The 24,097-nt window shown below is 38.5% G+C and overlaps 1 protein-coding gene across 4 annotated transcripts in view; it reads left to right on the top strand.

Annotated features, from left to right (window-relative positions):
• Rps6ka5 (ribosomal protein S6 kinase A5) overlaps nucleotides 1-21,127 on the top strand; it is a 166,235-nt gene extending 145,108 nt beyond the window's left edge. For all 4 annotated transcript variants that reach the window (XM_052738774.1, XM_052738775.1, XM_052738773.1 and 1 more), the window contains 8 exons: nucleotides 744-869; nucleotides 1,253-1,386; nucleotides 2,026-2,119; nucleotides 5,558-5,728; nucleotides 11,189-11,380; nucleotides 15,222-15,381; nucleotides 16,604-16,767; nucleotides 17,853-21,127. In XM_052738774.1, the coding sequence (XP_052594734.1) occupies nucleotides 744-869; nucleotides 1,253-1,386; nucleotides 2,026-2,119; nucleotides 5,558-5,728; nucleotides 11,189-11,380; nucleotides 15,222-15,381; nucleotides 16,604-16,767; nucleotides 17,853-18,092 (1,281 nt within the window). In that variant the 3' untranslated portion in view covers nucleotides 18,093-21,127. The remainder of the gene's footprint in view (nucleotides 1-743; nucleotides 870-1,252; nucleotides 1,387-2,025; nucleotides 2,120-5,557; nucleotides 5,729-11,188; nucleotides 11,381-15,221; nucleotides 15,382-16,603; nucleotides 16,768-17,852) is intronic.
• Nucleotides 21,128-24,097: the final 2,970 nt, after the last annotated feature.

Genomic DNA, 24,097 nt, shown 5'->3' with positions numbered 1-24,097 from the left:
AAAGTAAAGAATTTTTTCTTAGGAAAGGTTCTTTATCAGATATGCTAGTCTGCCTATTGAACTCAGTCCTAGCTGTACTTCTCTGACCACTGTAAGTGTCTGTAGTGTGGTTTAATCTGGCCATCTACAGTATGCCTCTTGCTTATCCTATGTCACTGGGGTACATGGTCAACCATGTGTAGATGTTTGTTGGTAAACTAGTAAATGTCCTTGTACAGAGTAATCGTGCATCTTTTATCACTGACTTATCATACCATTCTCCCATTGGGCTTACTGTTTTTCAGAAACTCAATTTTAAGTTTAGTTATTCTAAAAACACAGAATGCAAATCCAATAATTGCTAAATTAAAGATAAACCTTTTGAAACTTGTTGTTTTTCTAGTTTGAAACAGTACTTGGGTCACTTTATTTGGTGTATTGACTATATCTTTTTTGAGATCAGTTAAGTTTATAAACCAATATTATTATCAGTGCAAAAAAATAACAGGCTTGCATCAGATTTGGGGGTAGACTAGAGAGGAAGTCTTTCTACCTTTAGTTTTGAATTGATTTAGTTCCACCAGAAGATGGCATTATCTCCTTCTGAAAAGCATTTTCTGTTGAGTTAAAGCTGTATTTTGAACGAAAGTAAAATTATCTTCATCTGACCATTTTTTTCCTATGAGAAGAAATCATCACAATGTAGACCATGCCTAACTGGGAAACTACAAATCTTTGTTCTTTACCGCCCTTTTTCTTTTTAGGGCTATTCCTTTGTTGCTCCTTCTATCCTCTTCAAGCGTAATGCGGCTGTCATAGATCCTCTTCAGTTCCATATGGGAGTTGAACGCCCTGGAGTAACAAATGTTGCCAGGAGTGCAATGATGAAGGTATATAGGTGTGGTTGCCTCAGTGATGTATCTGTGGCTTGTGTGAGTGTTTAAGTCCTAATTGATGTTCTTAAGTCCAGTAAATTTAATAGATTATCATCAACTAAAGGGCAGTTTTAGAAAATGAGTAAGTGGATATAGCAGTTGTTTTCCCTAAAGGATGGTTAACATCAACTTGTATGAGCTTCTTTTTACAGTGATAGAGGACAGTGTATCTTGAACAAATACATACATGACTATATAAATATATTAAATGAATTTTAATGATTAAATATATTACATTCAAATTTGTTAATAATTTCATGCTAATTTATAGCTTCACATATCCTTTGTGTATTACTACTAATCTTTTATTAAATTAAATGGTGTTGATTTCTTATCAGGACTCACCATTCTATCAACACTATGACCTAGACCTGAAAGACAAACCTTTGGGAGAAGGAAGTTTTTCGATTTGTCGAAAGTGTGTTCACAAAAAAAGTAACCAAGCATTTGCCGTCAAAATAATCAGCAAAAGGTATGGCCAGTCCTAGTGGTTCTTAGGTATGTATACCGCTCAGTGAGTTCTGTAAGTTAAGATTATGAAGAAGGAAATCAACTGTACATTGTAAGGCCTTTTACACACAGGCTTAACCATTTACCTTATTAGCTGGTCCCTGATATGTCTAGCATTAGGATTTTCTGATGAAGTAATCAATTGTGGATGTTAATCATAATCTGTTATGTTTTCATGGCAAAATTTTCTTGTGGTGATGATATATTTAATAGATTTACAGATTAGTTGAAAGTTTGAAATACTTTTCTCCAAAATTATTTAGCCTCCTGGTAGCTTTGAGAACAGAGAGCAAGCCAGCTAGTTGTTCTGGTAATGGATTATTACCTTCATGATTGCATAATGTTACCAAATTAACAGGCAAGAAGAGCAGCCGTTTCTTTGTAAGACTAATTCTTTTCTGACTCAGCGGGAAATTTTTCTTAAAAAAAAAGTTTGGTTTTCCTGGTGAGTGGTGTGATTCATTACTTTTGTGGAAATCTCATTTTGATACTTTGACAAAGGTAGTCTATATGCACTGTAAATAAAAACAATTAGGGATGGGATACTGGTGTAAAAATCCACTGGAAGAGACAGGTAGATGTTAACTATTTGGTTTTGCAGGATGGAAGCCAATACTCAGAAAGAAATAACAGCTCTGAAACTCTGTGAAGGACATCCCAATATCGTGAAGCTTCATGAAGTTTTTCATGATCAGGTATTTCACAGGCTCCGTCAATCCATGTACATGTACTAGTTCATGTACAGGGTTCAACTTCTCACCAGTTTTATTGGTGCTGTTGGTGAGAATCAGGGACATATCATTTCATCCAGTCACCACTAGGAAGGGAAGAGAAACCAACACACTCCTCCCCTCTGCCTCAGTTCACCCTTTCATACCCCCTTTGCTCTACCCATTGTTGCTATATTGACATGGTGGATGCCAGAAGAGTAAGAAGAGCTCGCTGTGCCACTGTGGTCACAGACTGCAGTGTGCTTATTGTGAGTGCAGCTCCACCCTCCCATCACTTAGTCAGTGCGTATTCCACACTTGGGGGTTTTGAGCCTTCAGCATTCTTCTCACAGCTAGCATCCAACAGACTCTTAGCCCAGTTGTTGCAGGCTAAAGGACAAATGGGAAGCAGAAGGACAAAGATGCTCCCTTGCATCTTGTTCCAAGTGGCAACATCTGCTCAGCCTCCAGGACAGGTCCTTCTCTGATGTCTTCTACCTTTAGTTCTACTTTCCAACGGAAGTCACACATGGAAGCCTGTCACTTGGATATGGGAGGAGTATTGTCACCTCCCATGCCTGAAGTTGCTCCATTCCAGTATTCTTTTCTCTGACATGGAACAGATGTCACAGCCTTCGCAGGACAGCATTAAGGCACAAACGCTGAAACTAGTCCTCAGTATGTTTTGCTCTAATTTTAACAACAAAGGATGAGATTCTTAGAGGTCATGAGACTTGTACCAGGATCACAATCAGTGAAAATCTAGTAGAGAGAACCTGTTCCAGGCACTTACCATTGTGTTGCTATGACATTCTTGACTAGAATAGCTGGGACTTTGTTCTGAGTACCATAGCTAAGAGTGACTCACCATGGTAATATCAGGTGGCAGCAGCAATACATCATAAATACAATGTTTACTGCCAGTTATGCAGTATGTGGTCCAGCCACTGTACCATAAACTCTCCATGCATCATCTTTGTCCTTGCCTTAACACGGTGAACTCAGAAAACAAAACTCAGGAGGTCAGTAACAGAGTTTCACAGTTTGTTGATGGTGAGACTGGTATCTGAGCTCCACCCATTCAACGTCAGAACTCAGCAAACTTTTAATTGCTTTGCTCTGCTATCTTAGAGGAAGCAAAACAACAGCCTTTTTATGTGAAGTAATAAACATCTAAAATGGGTATCTTCTTCTCCCTCCTCTTGTTCTTATGAGAAGGGATGCTTTTGAACTCTGAGAATGCTCTCCTTGCCCTTCCACTGCTCAGATTCTCATGGGAACAGTGAATCCCCTATCTGTTTGAAACGCATAGTAAAAGATAGTGTCCTGTTGATGCAAATACAGAGAAAATTGACCTCTCAACCAAGAAAGTGATGGGTGACCTCAGACACCTCAACCTGTAGTTTGCATCTGTGACCCTCACTGTATCTCAGCCCTAACATTGGCTCTTGGATCTTCTGACTAATGTCTTATCTCAAGAATTACTTCCCTAGTTTTTAAATTTATGTTACAAGTTGATTATTGGCAATTTTTAAAAAATTCAAGAGTCACTAGAATAGAAATTTTCTTATGATACAGTGCTACATGTAGTAGTATAAATATAATAATAATTCTGCTATGCACTTGTTGAAATATGTGTTTAGTTTTTCCCATGATAATGACACAGTTGATCCTCATATTTATTCAGTCCTATTTTCAACTAGTAGTGATGTTGAAAGGTGGGTCTTCAGCCTTTGGCTGTACAGTAATGCAGCTCATTTTGTGTGCCATAATCTGTTTTACATCCTCTATTTGTTCCTAATTGCTGCTATAACAGATTATCACAAACTTAATATGTTCACTATTTAAACAATGAATGGAGATAACACGTCCAAAATTAGTCTTACTGGTTTGCTTCTGGAGGCCACTTATTTTCTTTGGCTTATTGCCCGTCTGTGCAGTACTCCAATCTCTTGCTTCCATAGATTAATCTCATACCTTAGATGCTGGTGAATAATTCAGGGTAATCATCCCATCTCAAGAATCTTAATCATAGGGGCTGGAGAGATGGCCCAGTGGCTAAGAGCACTGGCTGTTCTTCCAAAGGCCCTGGGTTTAATTCTCAGAACCCATGTAGTTCCATGAGATCCATTGCCCTCTTCTGGTGTGCAAACACATATGCAGACAAAACACTCATATACCTATCTACCTACATACATACATACTTAGAAAAAAAAAGAATCTTAATCATGGACTGGGCTTGGCGGCACACAATCCCAGCACTCAGAAACAGAGACAGGCAGATCTCTTAAGATTCAAGGCCTGGGGTTGGGGATTTAGCTCAGTGGGCAAGGCCCTGGGTTTGGTCCTCAGCTCTGGAAAAAAAAAAAAAAGATTCAAGGCCTGCCTGGTATACATGGTGAAACTCTCTCAGAAACATAAAACAACAGCAATGAAGTTTTTTTTTTTTTTTTTTTTTGGTTTTTCAAGACAGGGTTTCTCTGTGTAGCTTTGCGCCTTTCCTGGAACTCAACTCTGTAGACCAGGCTGGCCTCGAACTCACAGAGATCCGCCTGCCTCTGCCTCTGCCTCCCGAGTTCTGGGATTAAAGGCATGTGCCACCACTGCCGGGCAGAAGAATCTTAATTATGACTACAAAGTTCCTTTTGCCCTCCAAGATAAAAATAAAAAACCACAAATTTGGAGATTAGGACATGGCTCTCTGGAGGGCCATTATTCAAGGTACTACCTGGAGCTTTTCTTATTACCTGCATTTTATAGTTAAGGAAAGGTCCTAGAGTTTATAAAGGTAGCATTACATCCTGAAGTTCATTTTTGATAGCTCCTGTGCTATTTTCTTAATAGGGATAATGCAAAACATAGTAAATATGTAACAAAGTATTGAATTAAGATAATGCCAGTAGAGTCAAAAGCAATTGTTTTAAAAGAAACATACACAGTGAGTTACGGATATTTGCAGTGAATATCTACAGTAATCCTGTAATTAATCATTGAGCCCTGAAATTATCAAACAAAGTAAACTTTCAGTTAGATGAGTGTCAGCAGTTGCATGTAACACTAGCTGGTAATCCTCTGGGTCATTTACCATTATTGATTATCAGATTATTGTCAGGCTCGGTTCACATTTTTAAAATGAAAATATAAAAACTCAAGAGAAGATTAGAACAGAGTTCAAATGAAAGGAAATGAATTAAAGGGAAAAATTGTGAAGATTTTGCTGAAATACTTGACACTTTTTCATTGCCAAAATAGAATTCTAAAAAGCTACATTATCCTTTAGCTCTTTGTTCTAAGTGCAGGGATTGTTGTTGACTGTTTAAGCAAGGGATTGTTTGACTTTACTGATCAACAAATAATCTATAGAGGAACACATGTCTGCACATTTTCAGTGAGGCCCCGTATTATTCTTTTTCTTCTTTCTAGCTTCATACATTCCTCGTGATGGAACTTCTGAATGGGGGGGAGCTGTTTGAGCGCATCAAGAAGAAGAAGCACTTCAGTGAGACTGAGGCCAGCTACATCATGCGCAAGCTTGTCTCAGCTGTGAGCCACATGCACGATGTTGGAGTGGTGCACAGAGACCTGAAACCTGAGGTATGACTGTGCCATCTCCTCCGGTTCCACCTGCTGTCACTGTTAGCTGCCCTCAGGTAGTTGTCAGGCCTGGGAGGGCTCTTTCTCTAGAGCCAGTAAGTAAACACTGGAAGATGTTTCTTAGCTGTTTTTTTCCCTTTCTCTTCTCTTTTCTGTGTCAGTCTAAAATAAATTTGTCCTCTTTTTTTTCCCTCTTGTCAGCTGATCATCTTGAGGTTATATTTGTAAGTGTGAGAGCCTTTTATGGGAAAAATACTTCATGCAACAGTTGTATACTAAAAATAACAGTAGAAATTTTCGTAGCAAATAATAATAGCTCTTCTATATGTATTCCATCTTGGGGAGTTTGTTCGTTTGATGATGTATTTTGAAACCTCATTTTTCACATTTTTAGATCAAATTGATAGCTCCTAAGCAGTAGTGTACGTAATTCTGTTCTGCATAGTTACACGTGAAGAATTAATAAGGCTGTCCTCTCTATATGTGCTTCTATATGCTCACACACTGTGTTATTTATAGACCTGAAGAGCAATGCAGAGCAACAGCTTTTTATGTTTCTTTCAGAAGGTTAATGAAGAAGGTTTTAACTCAGAATGATCCATTTTTGGTATCAAAAAAAAAAAAAGAAAGAAAAGAAAATTGCTCCCTTTTTAAAAACAAGTAATAATAAAACTTGAAAAACAAAACCCAATGACTTTTAAAAAACCAATTAATCATCTTTTACCATGTGAGAAATTATACACATTTCTGATCTAAAATAGAACATTTTTTTAGTTCCCATGTGTTTATATTTTCAAGTCTATTTAAAATATTAGAGAGTTTGATATTGCTTTTTTATTAAACCATAAAAGAATATTTCTGTAAAAGCAATTTTGTCTTGTATTTAAATTATTAAAATATGTTTTAAAAATGGAAATATATGCATTCAAATTTACACAGTTATCCCTCTGTATCTGTGGATGATTGGTCCCTGGTCTTCCTTCAGGTATAAAAGTCCAAAAATGCTCAAGTATCTTACATAAAATTGTATATTATTTTACATAACCAACATGTATCCTTTTCTATACTTTAAATCTTCTCTTTAGATTACTTATAATATCTAATTTGATATAAATGCTATGCAAATAGTTATTATACTATGTATTTTAGGGAATAATGACAAGAAAAAGAAGTCTTTATATTTTCTAAACAATTACTTTGAGGGTTTGGGTTTTTTTTGTTTGCTTGTATATTTGTTTTTTAAGTTTTTAATCCATAGGTGGTTGAACCCACAGTTGTGGTTCTTAGGGATACAGAAGGCTGATTACAATTGATTTATTCTTTTAAATGTGTTAAATTTCTGTACTTTCTATTACTGTTATTCACATTGCTAGTAATTAATCAAAAGTGACTTGTGTCTTCTGAACTTGCAACTATGTTAGCTCCCCCTCTGCTTCCTTCATCATAGTTCTCACTCTCCTACGTAACACCCACTGAAAACATGGTGCTCTGTGCCTCGGAGATTAGCTGTCTATTTTTAAATGTGAAAGCACACCACTTAAATGTTTGCTTGATAGACAAGGAACAAGCATGTAGTTTTTTAATGAAAAAGATCTGTTCCATGACTGTATAGAACTCATTTTCACATGTTTTATTCTTTGATAACTGGCCATCTGTCATCTCATGAGTCTTAAATGAGGCACATGTCCTCTGCAGCAGAATTTAAATTTGTCTGCCTACTTTCCTGATAAAAAAGATACTTCTGTAGCTTGAAATGAAGCAAAACTGTTGGATTATACAGCATGTTCCACCACCATTTTATTCTTACACTAGGTTTTAGAAAAGTGAAAATGTACTTTTGAACTAACATTTTCCTAACCATAGCTCTCACTTTGACTTTTAAATGGCAGAGTATATTATTTCCAAACTAAAAGTTTAATCCTTTTCCTATGCAACATTTTAGGTCTGACTATTTTTGGTAGATGGTTAAATGACATTCCTTTTCTGCATAGACATATCTCCTAAGTTCTAGGTGAGAATCAGACAAATTTAGAAGCTGGCTGACATTCTTAGGCTGCTTTGTAATCTTCATATTGATCCTCTTAAAAGATTAAGAAAAGTTCTCTATATGATAGTGTTTTCAGGCAGAAATTGAAATGAGGATAGAAGTAGACCAATGGTTACTCCCTACCGTCCTAACCATGTGCACATCCCATATAGAACTATCCAGACACTGCACTTCCTGCTTTGGGGCCAGAGGTAGGAAGTGAGCAGTATGCTCTAAGTTGACACATTCTGAAATACGATGAATGGATTGAAGTCATCAGCTAAAAGTGAATGCCCTACCCCTCATGTCCTCCAAGACTTTAGACTAGGGAAGTCCTCACTAGCCTCAGTGGAATAAACTTGTCATTTCCAGAGTCTTGGCAGGCCCTGTGGAGATGGAACCAAATGTGTTTCTCGTAAGCAGTGCAGCACACTGCCTGGCCCTGCAGAGAACCTTAGGTATGATTGCCGAAGGACAGATATTTCCCAAGAAAACACCTATGAGCTATGACTTCAGTTGTCAAAAGTTAAGGGCTGGGCATTGTATGGTAGAAAATTTAAGAAAACTGTTCCAATTTTTTATTTCTTTGCCTTTCCTCTCTTCATTGTCTCTTTTTTTACATGAACTGTAAGGGCTTCTTTTTAGAATTTCCTAAGTGAGTACTGTCTTGACATCATTTCCACTCAACTACCCGCTCCAACTGCCCTTTCCCCTCACTCCCTCTTTGATCGAGATTGACAAGTCTTTCAGGGCTCGTCCCTGGAGAAGACTGCCTTCCCTTCCTCAGCAGCCATTGATTGCTGTAGCCCTTCATCTAGGACTAGGTCTTTGTGAGAGTCCCTCATCTACACTGGAGGATCAGCTGCTGGTATCTCTGCAGGTCTTGTTTAGGCAGTGGTTTTCAACCTGCCTAACCATCTTCTTTTTACCAGTGAAGCGTTATGAAATGTTCTTTATTTCAGCTAGATAACTAAGAAAATAGATGATTTTCCAGAACTGGAATCCTTTAACCACTATAAAAGCATAACACTGTCTAAAAACAATATCATCAGAATGCAAAGTCAAAATTATTGAAGGAAATTAGTATAACTCCAGTGAATACACAAATGATAAAAAGCAAAAAGACCTTCTTGTTCACATGGAGAATGTCTGGATAGATCAAACCCACCACAGCATTCCCTTAGCTAACCCAGAAGCAAGGCCTTAACTCATAAATTCTGTAAAGACTGGGAGAGGTGAGACAGATGTAGAAGAAAAGTTTCAAGTTAGTTAGCAGAGTCGGCTCCTAAGGTTTAGAGAAGTAAATATACTCTGCCTGGGTGCTGAAGTGGACCGACAGAGCCTGGATGACAGCACTTTGTGCTTATGACATGGTTTGCTGAGCATTTTTAGGTTCACTGTTAAGACCAACTGCTCAGAAAAAGACCCATTTCAAAATACTGATGTTCATTAGCAATGTAATGAGTCACCCAGGAGCTCTGCTGAAGAGGTACGTCAAATGAATGTGTGCTAACACAATGCCCATTTGGCAGCCCCTTATACCAAATAATTACTTAGCATTCAATTCTTCCTATTTAAGACATACACTTAAGGTTATAGCTATTATAAATCATAATTCTTCTGACAGATCAGAGAAAAATGACCAAATGAAAGGAAGAGTCATGTATCCCTCACTTTAAAAGAAATGATAAAGTTCATTGAGGAAGGCAGGTAGAAAAGACAGACAGCAAAGGCACAAGAAGCCTTGCCCTTGGCCTCTGTTAGCTGCCACTTTATAGGGCTAGTGATTGGCCTAATTTCAATATTGTGTCTCAGAGAGTAGATCGGCCTAAGGAAAGGAGAGAGAGAGGAGACATCTGTCCAGTGACAGTGTCAACACATACGTTTATTGGTTAAATTTACCATCATGCATGCAATTCATGGTCCCCAAAGCAATGACAGTAGTAATAGTAATAGCAAAGATTACTAGTCACTGGGACTGTAGAGATGGCCCAGTGGTTAAGAGCACTTGTTGCTCTTCTAGAGGACCCGGGTTTGTTTTCCAGCACACACATGGTGGCTCACAGCCTTCTGTAACTATAATTTCAGAGGAGCCAACCCCTTCTTCTAGCTTCTGAAGGCATCAGGCACAGACACTCATGAAAACAAAACATTCATATCATAAAACAAAAATAAATAAATCTAATCTTTAAGTATTGAAGATTACTGGTCACAGATCACCACATAAATGTGATAGTAATGAAAAGCATATTGTGAAAAGTACCCAAATCTGACAGACACAGTAAGTACAGCCTGTTGGGAAATGGTGTTGAAAGTTTTCCTCAGCATAGGGTTACCACAAACCCACAGACTGTTTTAAAAAGACCTAATATAATGAGTTATACTTGTGTTTACCTATGCCAGGCCCCAGGGACAGCATCATTAATTAATGAAGTGGACAGAGTCTTTGCCCTTACATAATTATGGTCTGAGAGGGACCAGAACGTTCAACTAAAAATATAGAGATGATAAGTGCCCTAAAGGAAAAGTAAACCATGATGGGAGAAAATAGGGGAAACTGGAACTTCAGTTTGGTAGGATGGTTAGGTCAGCATCTGTAAATGAGGAGTAAGTGTACGAGAGTTAGGCTGCAGTGGAACGTGGGATGCTAGAGGAAGTGGAAGACAAGCTCAAACAGAGGGAAAATGGAGACAAAGGATCTGAATTGAGAAGAAGCATGGTGTGTTGTTTTTCAGTCAGCTTAGTGGCTGCACCTGAATCTACTGATGCTTCAACTACCTTCCGCAGCCCCCCAACCCTCAGCGCCATGCTGCCTGCGGCCTGCCGGGACTTGTGGTCCTGCCAGTACCACTCCTTCTTAATGTAGTTTTTAATCAAGTCTGCCGTTCTGTTTACCACAAAGACTTGGGAGTCAGATGTAGGGGTGAAAACCTGCTAGCTCAAGAGGCCCCAGAAGCAACCAGCTGACCCTCCTTTTTGGCCAGAGACTCAGCAAGAGAGCTTCTCTCCAACTGTCCTAAACCAAAAAAAGACCATGAAACTCCAAGTCCCTCCCTACTCCTTCCTGTGCGTCTCTCTGTGTGTCTTCTTGGTTTCTCTGTATTCTCTATGGCTAATTCTTGTCAACTAGTCCCTGGCTCCACCTCCCCCCATTCAAGTTTGATTTCATTAACTCAGTCTTGGGTTCACAGTATGATCAAATATCCCGCAACAGTGGTGTAGTTGAAAAGTATTTGACATGACACTGTAGAAACTGAAGTGACACAGAACAGTATAAAGGAGAGGTCAGTGGTATGACAGCCGGGTCCCAGATTGTCCTGTGAGACTGTGTGCTTGAGTCAGATACCAGAATACATGAACAGTGCTCCATAGATAGGTTAGTACATCTCCTGCCATTTCAATGAGAATCTAAGCAAAGTATTGGCATCTTACAGAATTTATTGTTCACTGATGAAAACGACAATTTGGAAATTAAAGTAATTGACTTTGGGTTTGCACGCCTCAAGCCACCTGACAACCAGCCCCTCAAGACCCCATGCTTTACCCTTCACTATGCAGCACCAGAGCTCTTGACGCACAATGGCTATGATGAGTCCTGCGACCTGTGGAGTTTGGGTGTCATCTTGGTGAGTTTGTCCTACTGGTTAGCTTTTGGAGGCCTTAGCTCTCACTGCTGTTTAGAAAAAAGTTCATGAAAAAGCTGAATGTGCTGGCTTGTTTTCTGTATAACCAGTAGAGGCCCCACTAATGTATATTTCTACTTCTTAAAGCCTGTAATAGAAAAAATGTAGAATTTAGTTATTTTTGGAAGATTTAAGTTGCTGTGGTTCATATAAAGTATACATTGTTGTTTTGAAAGAAGGAAGTATTGTGTTTACATAAGACATACACTATGTTAGATATAACGTGAAAATAGTGCTCCCTCATAAAAACACATATTATCTGAAGTTTCATACTAAAAATGTAAGTAAACAAAATTGTTTAGGATAAGCTGACAAATCTAATAGATAAAACTAGAAATATTTATAATACCTTACAGTAATATGGGGAGCATGCTCTTCACAAAATGTGCATGATGAGACACTAGAGAAACCTCCACATATGTTCACCTCAAAATAGCTTCACTTGGTCTTTATATGAGCATGGTAGGGAGGAACTTCCAGACACTGCAGAAAGATATAACTGAAAATCACATCTCGCCAGTCTAAGATGATGCTGTGGGAGCGTCTCTCTCTCTCTCTCTCCCCTTCCCTCGCTGTATTGGCGTGGGTTTTTAAATCTGCCTTTGTCTGCACATGGATATGTATGTAGGCTGGCTGTTGAGTTTTTTAAACCAATGGGTTATATTATATCTGTAGCTTGAGTCTCCAAAATTTATTGAACCATTTCTTTGGTAATGAGCAATTAGTATTTCCTCCCTTTTTTCACTAATTATAAGCTGTAAGAATGAATCTTTTTTATATATACAATTGTACTTGCATCACAGTTTCCTTAGATTTCCCAGGAGGGTATATATATTTTTATTTTAACATAGTTGCCTAGATTTTCATCTGTCAGGTTTACCAGGCTCAGTACTCATCATCAGTTTCTTATGAGCACATTGGATGTCATCGATTTTCGCCTTCAGTTGTTAAGATCTGCAGGCATTTATTTGATGAGTACCAGTCTGAGCACCTTTTCATACAGGTGGACATTCATGGTTTGTGTCATGAATCACCATGTATGAGTTTGCCTGTTTTCCACCAGACAGCTTTTTGTTACTGAGAATTAAAACTCTGATAAGGATTTTTAACCTTTGTCTGCCATCAATAATTGGAAATGTTTGTCTGGCTTATCTTTTGTTCATAGTAAATAGGACTTTGATTATATTTTTAGAGACGTTTAGATAGAAAGTGTTTTGTTTTTTCATTTCCATGTGGTAATATATGTCAGTCTTTTCTTCATGGTGTGTGGCTTTGATGTTGGATACCACTACCCCTGCCCTCACTCAGGTTTACAAAAATACTCTCTAAACTTCCTCTAGAATCACTCTGTCTTATTTTTGTACTTCAATCTGTCCTCCATCTGGGGTTTATTTTGGTGTCAGTTTGTTTTCCCCCAGTGGCTAGCCACTTGTCCCTGCACGAAGGCTCTTTATTTTGAAGCCTTATATGGCTTTCATCTGAGCAATTTGTCATTTATCACTTCAAACTAAAATTACATACTTAGGGATAAGAATTTTTAATAAAAGTAAACAACTTTTATAGGTTGGAGACTTTTAAGGACTTAAATTGTTGACATTTTCATTAGTAGCAATATCCTAAAAAATGTAAATAAAAAGAGCCCTTCATTTTTCATACTTTCTTTTTCATTATAAAAGAGATAGTACTTTAAATTTAGGCCCATTGTGACCATCAAGCTCTTTTAAGGTTTTCAGAGTCTCAGACATGCAAAGCAATGTAGTCAAGTTTGTTTCGTATATATTTCCCTTCTGGAAAGACAAGGTTGAAGCTCCCTGCCTGTTAGATCTAATGGTCAAATGTTTAAGAAAACAGAATAAAAATCAAGTTAATAGTGTCATAGAGCATGGTCACAGTGTCCAGACTCTGGGCACTGCTGTTGGACAGACTAACAGTTTTTTTCAGTAGACAATTTATAAAAAAAAAAAAAAAAAAATGTCATGAGGCCAGGCTTGGTAGCTCATGCCCAGAATTTGAGTACTCAGGAGGCTGACGAGCAGGACTTTGAAGTTCCAGGCCAGCCTGGGCTACAGTGTAAAGTGCTGTCTCAACAAAAAAAAAAAAAGGTAAAGTGCAAACCCATGCATTAGAGACCCTTAAGGAACAGTATTTGGGTATTACTTGAGTCCTGATTCCAGAAAAACCTAATTTAAATTGTTTGTTAAATTAGTATTATAATTATAATTGATATAGCTGTAATTACAGTATATCCTCGTGTATATAATACACTCAGGAAAATACTGACATTCATTAGATCTGACTACTACAAAGAATGACTGCTAATTTTTAGGAGTGACAAACAGCGTCAGATTGTGGTTTGTTAAAGTCTTGCCTCTGGTAGATGCAGGAGAAAACAGTTACAGAAGAAAATGAACAAAATCAGCAGCTGCACTGAAGGATTTGAAAGTTTTTCTAATTTTTCTCATATAAATGATTGTGTCTCAGACTTACCCGCAGTAAGCATACCAAGCACCAAATTTATTTGGAATTATGGTTTCCCTTGGAATTAGATGCCCCTCTTTCATCTTGTATTTAATAAATCGGAATGTTTTAAGATGAAAATAAATTATATTACCTTTATTGCATCAAATAAATTACTTCAAGGAAAGCCTCCTATGTGGTTTGATTTTAATCTAGTATACAACAAGAATGTACAATCATTGTTTGATACGCACAGGACCTTAATTAAAGTAGACCTTGCACAGCGTATCAGTCTGCTTGTGCTGCTGTCTCACAAGACTGCAAACTGGGTGAAACAACAGAAGCTTATTTTCTCACTGAGAGGCTGAAGAGTCCAAGAGCAGTGTTAGGATTGATGTCTGGTGCGGACCCTCCCTCCGGGTGACAGCTGGCTCCCTGCTGGTTCTCTCCTCACTTAGCCTTTCCTGGGCACATGCTTACATAGTCAGAAGTCCCTGATGTCCATTCTCTTAAGGGTACTAATTGGATCAGGACCTTCATGCTTAACTTCTCTCATCTTCATTGCCTCCAGAAAAGCCTTTTCTCTAAGAAACAGTCGTGTTGGGTATTCAGCATCTAAATTTAGGGGAGATCAAACCTTCCATCCACAACACAGTATTTACAAAACAGTGGACAGGACCTATAGCATGCCTGTGAAGTATCATATGACTCCATTTAAAACATTTTCTCAAAGTATTTTATTCTTGCCTTATGTTTTTCTTTGTTCCCAAATCTTGACTCTTTTTTTTAAACCAGAGAATTTAAGAGAATACTGTGAATGTTTGCTACATTTGCTTTTTATGATCCCCCTATGTGTATGCTCTGTCCATGTGTATATATACATGTAAGACATATGTTGAAACAGACTCGTGTGTCTGTTTCACACACACACACACACACACACACACACACACATATATATATATATATCTTTGATTTTTGCTATACTGCTTGCAATTGAAAACAGAAAGTTGTTCTTGGTAGAATTTGGTGGCTATATATTAAGCAAAAATCATGAGATCTCATTCTCCATTGATGGGGGGGCTGCTGTAGTTATAAAAATAGTTTTCTGTTTTGATATCATAAAAGCCATGCTACTTCATTTTATAAGTCTTTGAAATGTGTTGGTTACTCTGTTGACAGAAGTCAGTCTTTTAGGTCCAGTAATGTTTATTGGAGTATTGGATAAATTATGCTCATGAAATTGGCTTATAGTATTAGCTTATTGTCATCACTTAACAGTTCTTTTTGCAATCATTCTGATGTTTTACTTTCTTTTCCATGGAAGTATACAATGTTGTCAGGGCAAGTACCATTCCAGTCTCATGACAGAAGTTTAACGTGCACCAGTGCAGTAGAAATCATGAAGAAAATTAAAAAGGGAGATTTCTCCTTTGAAGGAGAAGCATGGAAGAATGTATCCCAAGAGGCTAAAGATTTGATTCAAGGTAAGACACTTAGAAATCTGTTATTCTGTATCACATTTAGTGGCTAAGTAGAATCATGCCCAGTACACAAGTCTAAGGTAATTATTCCAGAAACCATGAGTGTTTCTGATATCTAGCCAAGTGGCTTGTTTTCTCTTCTCTGGAGCTTTCCCTTTATAAACTCATCCCCATTTCCAACATGAACTGCCACATGGCTTCCGCTGGCATCCTAACCTAACAGATCCAAAACAAACCTTGTCTTTTCTTCCATGCTTCCCTCCCTCAAATACATTCCACTTCCATCTCTTTTCTTTTGAATAATGGCATTACCCTGAAGCCAGACCACAGAAACAGAAGCCTTGGATTCCCCCTGACTGCTTGCTTTCCAGCCACTTAGTGCTGCAACTCTATGAGTAGAGTTTCTACCCACAGGCTACTGCCATCATTTCTCTGCCAGTGCCTACAACACCTTTAAACCCACCCCACGTGACTTTCCCACCAATCCTGTACCAACAGAAGGACAAAGGTCATCATACCTTCTCTTGAGGGGTGGGAGGATCCTTTGAAGAATCTCTCTTAGCTTTGTGTCCAACTCTTCAGCCTGACCTTCAAAGCTAGCCTTTCAGGTCCTGGCTGGCCTGCCTCTGCTTCCATATCACCCCATCTCTGCTGTTGTTGAATTTTTGAATTCCCCCACTGGGTCAGGCTTCACACGTGGCCCTCTTAATCCTTGCAGCACCTCTTAGTCTAGCTCCTCTTTCTCATCATATAGGCTTATTTCCTAGAAGCCTTGTAGGCTAAGCTCATATCCTGTGTTTAGCTCGTGTCTTGTGCATTGCTGCTGCACTGGTCCCCTCAAGTTGGAATAGCTGTCTTTGTCTCTGTGACTCCTGCTTGATCCTTTTTGAGTGTCTGTCCCTAAGTCTCCAGGACCTTACCACATCCCTTATCCTAGAAGATGGCTGGTGAGTGTTTGGTTTATCTGGGGCTAAGTCACCAGGGGAGTCTTTTGAGGGGTGGTTTTCTCCTGCTTGAAAAGCCATAGACGTAGGCTCTAGTGACCTTTTCTTAAAATCCAGTGTCCTTAAACAGGTTTAGGTGTATATGAAAATACATTTGTAGGAGGTAAAGGCTTGTTGAAACTATCGTGTCACAAGAACATAATTGACTTTATATATGAGACTGATTGTTAAACTATGTTTAAAGTGGAAAATTATAAAATTAAAATGCCTTATTCCCACAGGACTTCTTACAGTTGATCCAAATAAAAGGCTGAAAATGTCTGGCTTAAGATACAATGAATGGCTTCAGGATGGCAGTCAGCTGTCCTCCAATCCTCTGATGACTCCAGACATTCTGGGATCTTCAGGAGCTGCTGTACACACCTGTGTGAAAGCAACCTTTCATGTAAGGCCCTCTTCTGTGCACATAGATGATTTAGAAAGGGCTCCTAATCATGTGTGCTTATTGGCTAGCTTTCAAGACATAATATTCATTAATACATTTAAAATAATTGTGTTCTTTTAATATAGGAAGGACATGAAGTAGATGAGTTGTGCTAAATATAGATTGTAATCTTGAAAGGCTGAGACTATATATTAGTGACTTTGTCCCAAGCAGATGCAAATGAGTTCAGATAATTAGTGCAAGATGAGTTGAAAGAGGCATAAAGGAATCTGGAGGGATTATTTGGGGACGGGAGAAAGCAAGCTACAGACTAGGATTTGAAAAGTGATAAAGGTTGGGTGTGAAAGAATGGGGGGATTGGCTTCAGGAATCCAGTTCTTCTCAGTGGCATGTGATGTGAGGTCATCAGGTGTCACTGTAGCACTTCTCTTAACTGACATTAAGGAAATTCAGGATAGAGTGTGCTGGCACCCACCTATAATCTCAGTACCTGGGAGGGAGAGGCAGAAGAATCAGCCCCAAGTCATCCTCGGCTTCATACAAGTCTGAGGTCAGCCTGGGCTACTTGAGAGCCTGTCTCTAATTAACATAAAAACAGGCTAGAGAGGTGACTCAGTAATTAATAGTGCTGCCTGCTCTTGCAGTGGACCTGGGTTCAATTCCCAGCACTCACAGCAACTCACAGTGGCATGTAACTCCAGTTCCAGGGGATCCAGTGCCCTCTTCTGGCCTCTGTGGGCACAGACATACATGCAGGCAAAACACCTGTTCATATAAAATGAAATACTTTAATTAACAGAAAACAAGCAACAGTGAGAAGTAATCATGACTCTGAGACAGTTCAGCTGGTACAGTTCACACTGTTACTTGGTGTCAGGGCACTTGTGTGCCATGTGTGAGGCCCTGCTCCACACCTAGCACTGGAGAACTTTGTCCCAGTCTTGAGGGCTGGATGAAAAGTTTTCCCAGCTTTGTTCCAAGAGCTACTTAGAACTGTGGTTGCCAGAAAAGCTGTCTTCTGCTTAAAGTCAGAACTACTAGACAGTTTTCAGTACTGGTATTCTCAAAGCCCCTTTCCTCCCCAGGCCTTTAACAAATACAAGAGAGAAGGGTTTTGTCTTCAGAATGTGGACAAGGCCCCTTTGGCTAAGAGGAGGAAGATGAAGAGGACAAGCACCAGCACGGAGACACGCAGCAGCTCCAGCGAGAGCTCCCGCTCCTCCTCCTCCCATTCCCATGGCAAAACGACGCCCACCAAGACGCTGCAGCCTGGCAACCCCACAGACAGCAGTCACCCAGACACCCTCTTCCAGTTCTCAGACTGAGTACTGTGGAAATGGTGGGACGTCTCGGCTGACCCTTGCACCTTAGTGCCCTCAGCATGTGCCTGAGGTATGACCTGTGCTTTAAAAAGATGTCTCCCATTGTTCTCATTGGAATCTGCCTCTTAATGAATTTTTTTTTTTCGGGAAAACCTGTTTGGTTATCTTTGTCCAAAAGCACTGGACAGCATTACTGTGAATAGAGGGACACATGATACTTTTTAGCGGACTAGCACGATGCCAGCTCAAGATTCTTCTTGAAACAGCAAAGGTTTCTGAAATTTTAGTGATGGGTTAGATAAGTCATAGATGTTCACATGTCTGCCAAGAAGACTTGATGACTTCTGCTTTGCCTGGTGAACACGCTTTTTAAGAGACTTGTACCCTTTGGGTAGTGACCAGAGAAAAAGGTCTGTTTTCAAAAGAGATGCTATAATGAGTTTTATGTGTGGCTTGGTTTCTTAAAAGAGAATTTTAACTTATTGTTTTTATTTTATGGTCATATATACTGATAACTTGCTATTATTAATCTTTTTCTAAAAAGTGAAAAAATATTTAAGAACTTAAGGCCCTGTGTTCTGCACTTGGGACCATCTGAACTGCATGCTAAGCTATGTTTGTTTTTAATTTTGCACTGCTCTTTCCTGGCAGTTTGTTTTAATGGTTATTGCAGGAATTAAGGTACATGTCTCTTGGTTTATGTAATACAGCACTTTATAAAATAGTATGAGTATTGCAGTCTGTCTTATAAGGTGCACTATTTAAAGCATATGTACTGTATTTTTGCTATTCTTTTCATTATCTACTTTAATTTGTCCTCACATCCCTCTTCGGCTTTCTATGCAGCAAGTAGAAAGGGACATGTTGTATAATGACTCATTAGCCACTTATGCACCAATACGAGGAAAAGGAAAGGGAAATTCTACTCAACACTGTGCTTCATATCTGTACACTGTGTTGCACTACAGTGAGGCATTTTCTCCTGTAGTCAGATATTATGTACATAATATTTTAGAACCATACCTATACTTGTTTTTGAAATGTTTCTGTTGAATTTTAAATCCACAAAGCATTTTATAAACTTATGCAGAGCACTTTTATTGCTCAAAAGTTCTAAATTGATATAGACAAGTGCTATGCCATGAAGACATTTCATTGAAAGACTGCTTCATTTTAAAATTAATACAAACTAATTTATTCCCTATGCAAAAAAAGAAATTACAGGATTTGTATGTTTTTTTTTCCTTTAAAGCCATTACATGGAATGTCAGGACTAAGAAAAATGATCTTCGCTATGTTTACAAGAATTAAGCTTAAAAAGATACTGTCCAACATGTTTATTTTAGTTTTGTTAGTGATAACTCTTCAGCATTAGTTTAGAATTTGGACATGATACCTATTTATCTCTTTCTTAAGGTAATAGCAGCATTAATTTCAACCAGTGATGAGTACTAAGAATACTGCATTCTGTGTAATGGTAATGTATTTATTACTAAATCAGTGTACATATTAATAGTATAGGCAACAAAAAATGACAAATATTAAAATATTTTCAAAACATTACATTATCCTGTTCACTTTTTATTCACAGTAGTTACTGGGGATATTTTTTGATACTCTTGGACTGGCCAAATGGCTATATAATTCTCACTGAGTCAATAAAAATTTTATACTCCTAGCTTACAGTCATTTCTAGTAATGATAGGAAACTGTGAATTATTAATAAACTATAACTGTTTCACAAAATGTGATACCCTTGGGCACAGATTTTTAATAAGAATATGTCCACTTATTTTTACACTGGATATATTTGGTTGTATTTGGAAATGTGTAAGTTAGTTCTTGAAGTCATTTGTAAATGTGTGTCCTGATAGGAAATACAAGTTGCAAAGTACAAACTGAGGAGATTGTGTTGCCAACAAAAGGTAATCCAGAAAAGTGGTTCAACCCTCCTCATGATTTATTAGTTCATTGTGAATATTGGAAATTGATGGGTTTTTTATTTAATCACCTTGTATCTTCTGGAGGATTTGATAGACACTGGGCAAAAGTCAGGTAGAGTAAGAAGAAAAGGTAAGGCTCTCTGCAGACTGTTGAGCCTAACTGAATCATCTAGAAAAGACCACAAGAAACTCACAGCCCAGGCCTTCAATAAGATGCTACCACCGTCACCCAATTTATAAGCACTTGAAAGACAGCATCTAATGATCCCTTGCAGATTCTGTGTTAGTAGACAAGTTGTCCTCTAAGAATCATAGAACTTTCATTTGATCACATCAAAATTAAATAATAAAAATGCTACATGCAAAAATATTAAGTGAGGATCTGGAGAGATGCCTCAGCAGTTAAGAGCAGACACTGTTCTTAGAAGGATGTGAGTTCTGTTCCCAGCATCCATATCAGACAGCTCACTACAGCCTGGAACTCCAGCTCCGGGGCATTCTGTGCCCTCTTCCAGTGCACAGAATATTAAGTTAAATGACTTGATTTTTCGAGTAAAATAGAAGTAGACGGGAGAAAATAAATACCTGCTTTAAGTTCTCTTTATGACAATAGTTTTGGGGGTAGAGCCAAATCATCGCACCCTTCTTTATTGGTTACATTGTATGTAATTTAGACCACTGCATATCCCAAGTCACACATTTTGTAATTGCCTGTGCCTAACATATTGAAAGGCACGGATAATAAGAAAAGGAATTTGATAGGGGAACAAAACTAAAGTAGACCAGGTTTTTGTAATTGTGCCAGATCCTGTTGCTGAATGAACTAATTTAGCTATCTTGAAACCCATCAGTTCTCCCAAGCCTCTATAGAAACCATTAAACTATTGGAGTGAAGTGAATTTCAACATAATTATCTGTCTTGAAGTTGCAGGTTCATTTGTGCATGAAAACCGCCTTTTTCTTTGAGATTACTGCTAATTAAATAATTATGCAAATGGCTATATTTTAAATGTAAGGTGATTATTTTAAAGAATCCTACTAGGGTAACAGTGAGTGATTTGTTCTTTTTTTAATAAAGGAAATCCTTTATCTAAATATGAACTCAAGTATTTTATAAAAGCATATAATTTATTGTCTACTTGTTCACTTTTCTTCTATTTTCTTTTCTTCTTCTTTTTTTTTTTTTCCTTTTTGGTTTTTAGAGATAGGGTTTCTCTGTGTAGCCCTGCCTGTCCTGGAACTTACTATGTAGACCAGGCTGGCCTCGAACTCAGAGTTCTGCCTGCCTCTGCCTCCTGAGTGCTGGGATTAAAGGTGTGTACCACCACTGCCGGACCACTTTTCTTCTATTTCCAACAAATATTTTGATTAGATTTATTAAGAACAAGCTGCTTTAAAATGTTGGAGATTTCTGCCGGGCGGTGGTGGCGCACGCCTTTAATCCCAGCACTCGGGAGGCAGAGCCAGGCGGATCTCTGTGAGTTCAAGGCCAGCCTGGACTACCAAGTGAGTTCCAGGAAAGGCGCAAAGCTACACAGAGAAACCCTGTCTTGAAAAACCAAAAAAAAAAAAAAAAAAAAAAAATGTTGGAGATTTCTAATTGTTAGCTCTGTTGTTTTCCCAGAGGCCAGTAAGAACAGCACAGTTGGGGTGCTTGTGTGGTAACACTCCTAATATTCCTTGGTCTGCTAAGTTAAATTCTTACGTTACTTACATTCTGTCAGAATAATTGTCTCATGGATGAATTATTATAATAAAATATCTTCAGTTTACACTGCTTGGCCTCTCAAATGTCTTACACCCAAACACCCCAGTTTCTGCTCTTTAACTGTACTGTGGGAATGCCCATTGCCACTTGATATTATCGCCCATCTCTAAAATGAACATAGCAAGCTCTCATAAAATACCAGTCATTTTTGTTTGTTTGTTTGAGACAAGGTCTCTCTACATAGCCCTGGCTGTCCTGGAACTCAGTATGTAGACCAAGTTGGCCTCAGACTCACAGAGATCCACCTCCCAATTCTGGGATTAAAAGCATGAGCCACCATTCCCAGCCCCCATGAGTCACTTTAAGATTCAAGGATGGGGAATCCATAAGATTCACAGAGGAAGAAGTATATCTCAAATGTTATAGTTATAACCTTGAAGAAAAGAGCAGCTACTGTAGCTAGAGTTTTCCTGCCTGGCCCACAGTCAGGACAAATCTCTATCACCTGCCAGTCCCACAGCCGTCAGACCCAACCAAGTAAACACAGAGACTTATATTGGTTACAAACTGTATGGCCGTGGCAGGCTTCTTGCTAACTGTTCTTACAGCTTAAATTAATCCATTTCCATTAATCTATACCTTGCCACATGGCTCATGGCTTACCGGCATCTTCACATGCTGTTTGTCATCATGGCGGCTGGCAGTGTCTCTCTGACTCAGCCTTCCACTTCCCAGCTTTATTCTCCTCCTTGTCCCGCCTACACTTCCTGCCTAGCCAATGGCCAATCAGTGTTTTATTTATTGACTAATCAGCAACACATTTGCCATACAGAACATCCCACAGCAAGCTACAGCAATATAAGTTTTATTCACATCTTATTAAGTAACTTCACTCACAACTGAGGCATTCTTTGGAGAGAATGATTTTTTTTAAAGATTTATTTATTTATTTATTTATTTATTTATTTATTTATTTATTTATTGTGTATACAGTGTTCTGCCTGCATATAACCCTGAAGGCCAGAAGAGGGCACCAGATCTCATTACAGATGGTTGTGAGCTACCATGTGGTTGCTGGGAATTGAACTCAGTACCTCTGGAAGAGCAGCCAGTGCTCTTAACCTCTGAGCCATCTCTCTAGCCCTGAGAATGATTTCCTTAAGAATAGTTATTTATTTGGTGAGCATGGCATCACATGCCTGTGATTGCAGCACTCATGAGGCTGAGGCAGGGTTAGGAGACACAGGCCTGCCTGGGCTGTTCAGTGAGACCTTGTTTCTATGAGGGGAAGGGGTGTGTTTTCCAAGGGACAGTAGCATAACATTTGATGAACCTCAATTCTGTCCTCAACGTCTGTTTCACTTTATCTGGAGCTTTCAAGGTATTTCTATTGAGCCCTTTTCTTTATGCATCCAGTCCTAACCCCAGTTTAATTGTAAAAACCAGTACATTTCTATTCTGAGTGATTCTTCCCCATACCTCTGGCTTTCTCTTCATCCTACTTGGTGAATTTGTGATGGAAACGGGTGCCAGTTCTTCCCCCTAAGGCTGGGCTAGAAAAGAGTAAAACAGTAAAGCAACCCCCAAGTGTGTGTCTTCTTACTCACTTGGGGTGAGTACCATTGACTGACAGCTATCTTTTTCCCTTCATCATTTCTAACCATGGGGAAAAGGCTAACGTTTTATATTAGGAGACTTATAGTAAAAGACAGGATTCTTGGTAGCAATTCACCAGGCTTAATTTCCCTCGTGCATTTCTGCTGGGATAGGAAGAAGGACATGTAATATTTCCCTAGTTAGAGCGTTTCTTGACTGAGTATAAGGCTCTGAATTCTAAAGATGAGCAGATTTGTATTTCTTGTATCATGTGATTGAGGATCACGGGAATCTGGGGCAGTGCCTGGCATTGTGTTGTCTACTTCATCCTCTTGGACTGCACAACACTTTTCATCTTTATGCGTTTATAAAAATCTGTCCATTTTGAAAATCCAGTTTTATTCTTTTTCCTTTTTTTATTTATGATTTTTTTAATCTTTGCTTTGAAGTCCTATTTTAAAAAAGAAAAGAAATGTAAGCAATTTTTCAAAAAATTCCATGGTTTTGTTTTTCTGACATTTCTTCTTGTAGACAGATTGGAAATTATCGTTTATCTTGTTTGCTTTGCTTTAAAATCCAGTAAGGTTAAGGCACATGACATTTTACCTACAGTGAAATTTTCCCTTCATAAGGTTGGTTGTATAAAATGAGCCCTGCCTGTTGTAATGAATACGTGACAGTTATCCCCATTAAAAAAATACCCGTGACCATGGTGAGCATTTGGATATTCTTCACAGTGCCCTTTAGGTTCTGTACTCCTA

This window comes from Peromyscus californicus, unplaced genomic scaffold, assembly GCF_007827085.1.
Source record: "Peromyscus californicus insignis strain IS unplaced genomic scaffold, ASM782708v3 Scaffold_15__1_contigs__length_86483966, whole genome shotgun sequence".
In the NCBI taxonomy this organism is placed as follows: Eukaryota; Metazoa; Chordata; class Mammalia; order Rodentia; family Cricetidae; genus Peromyscus; species Peromyscus californicus.
This window is presented reverse-complemented; position numbering and strand designations above follow the sequence as displayed.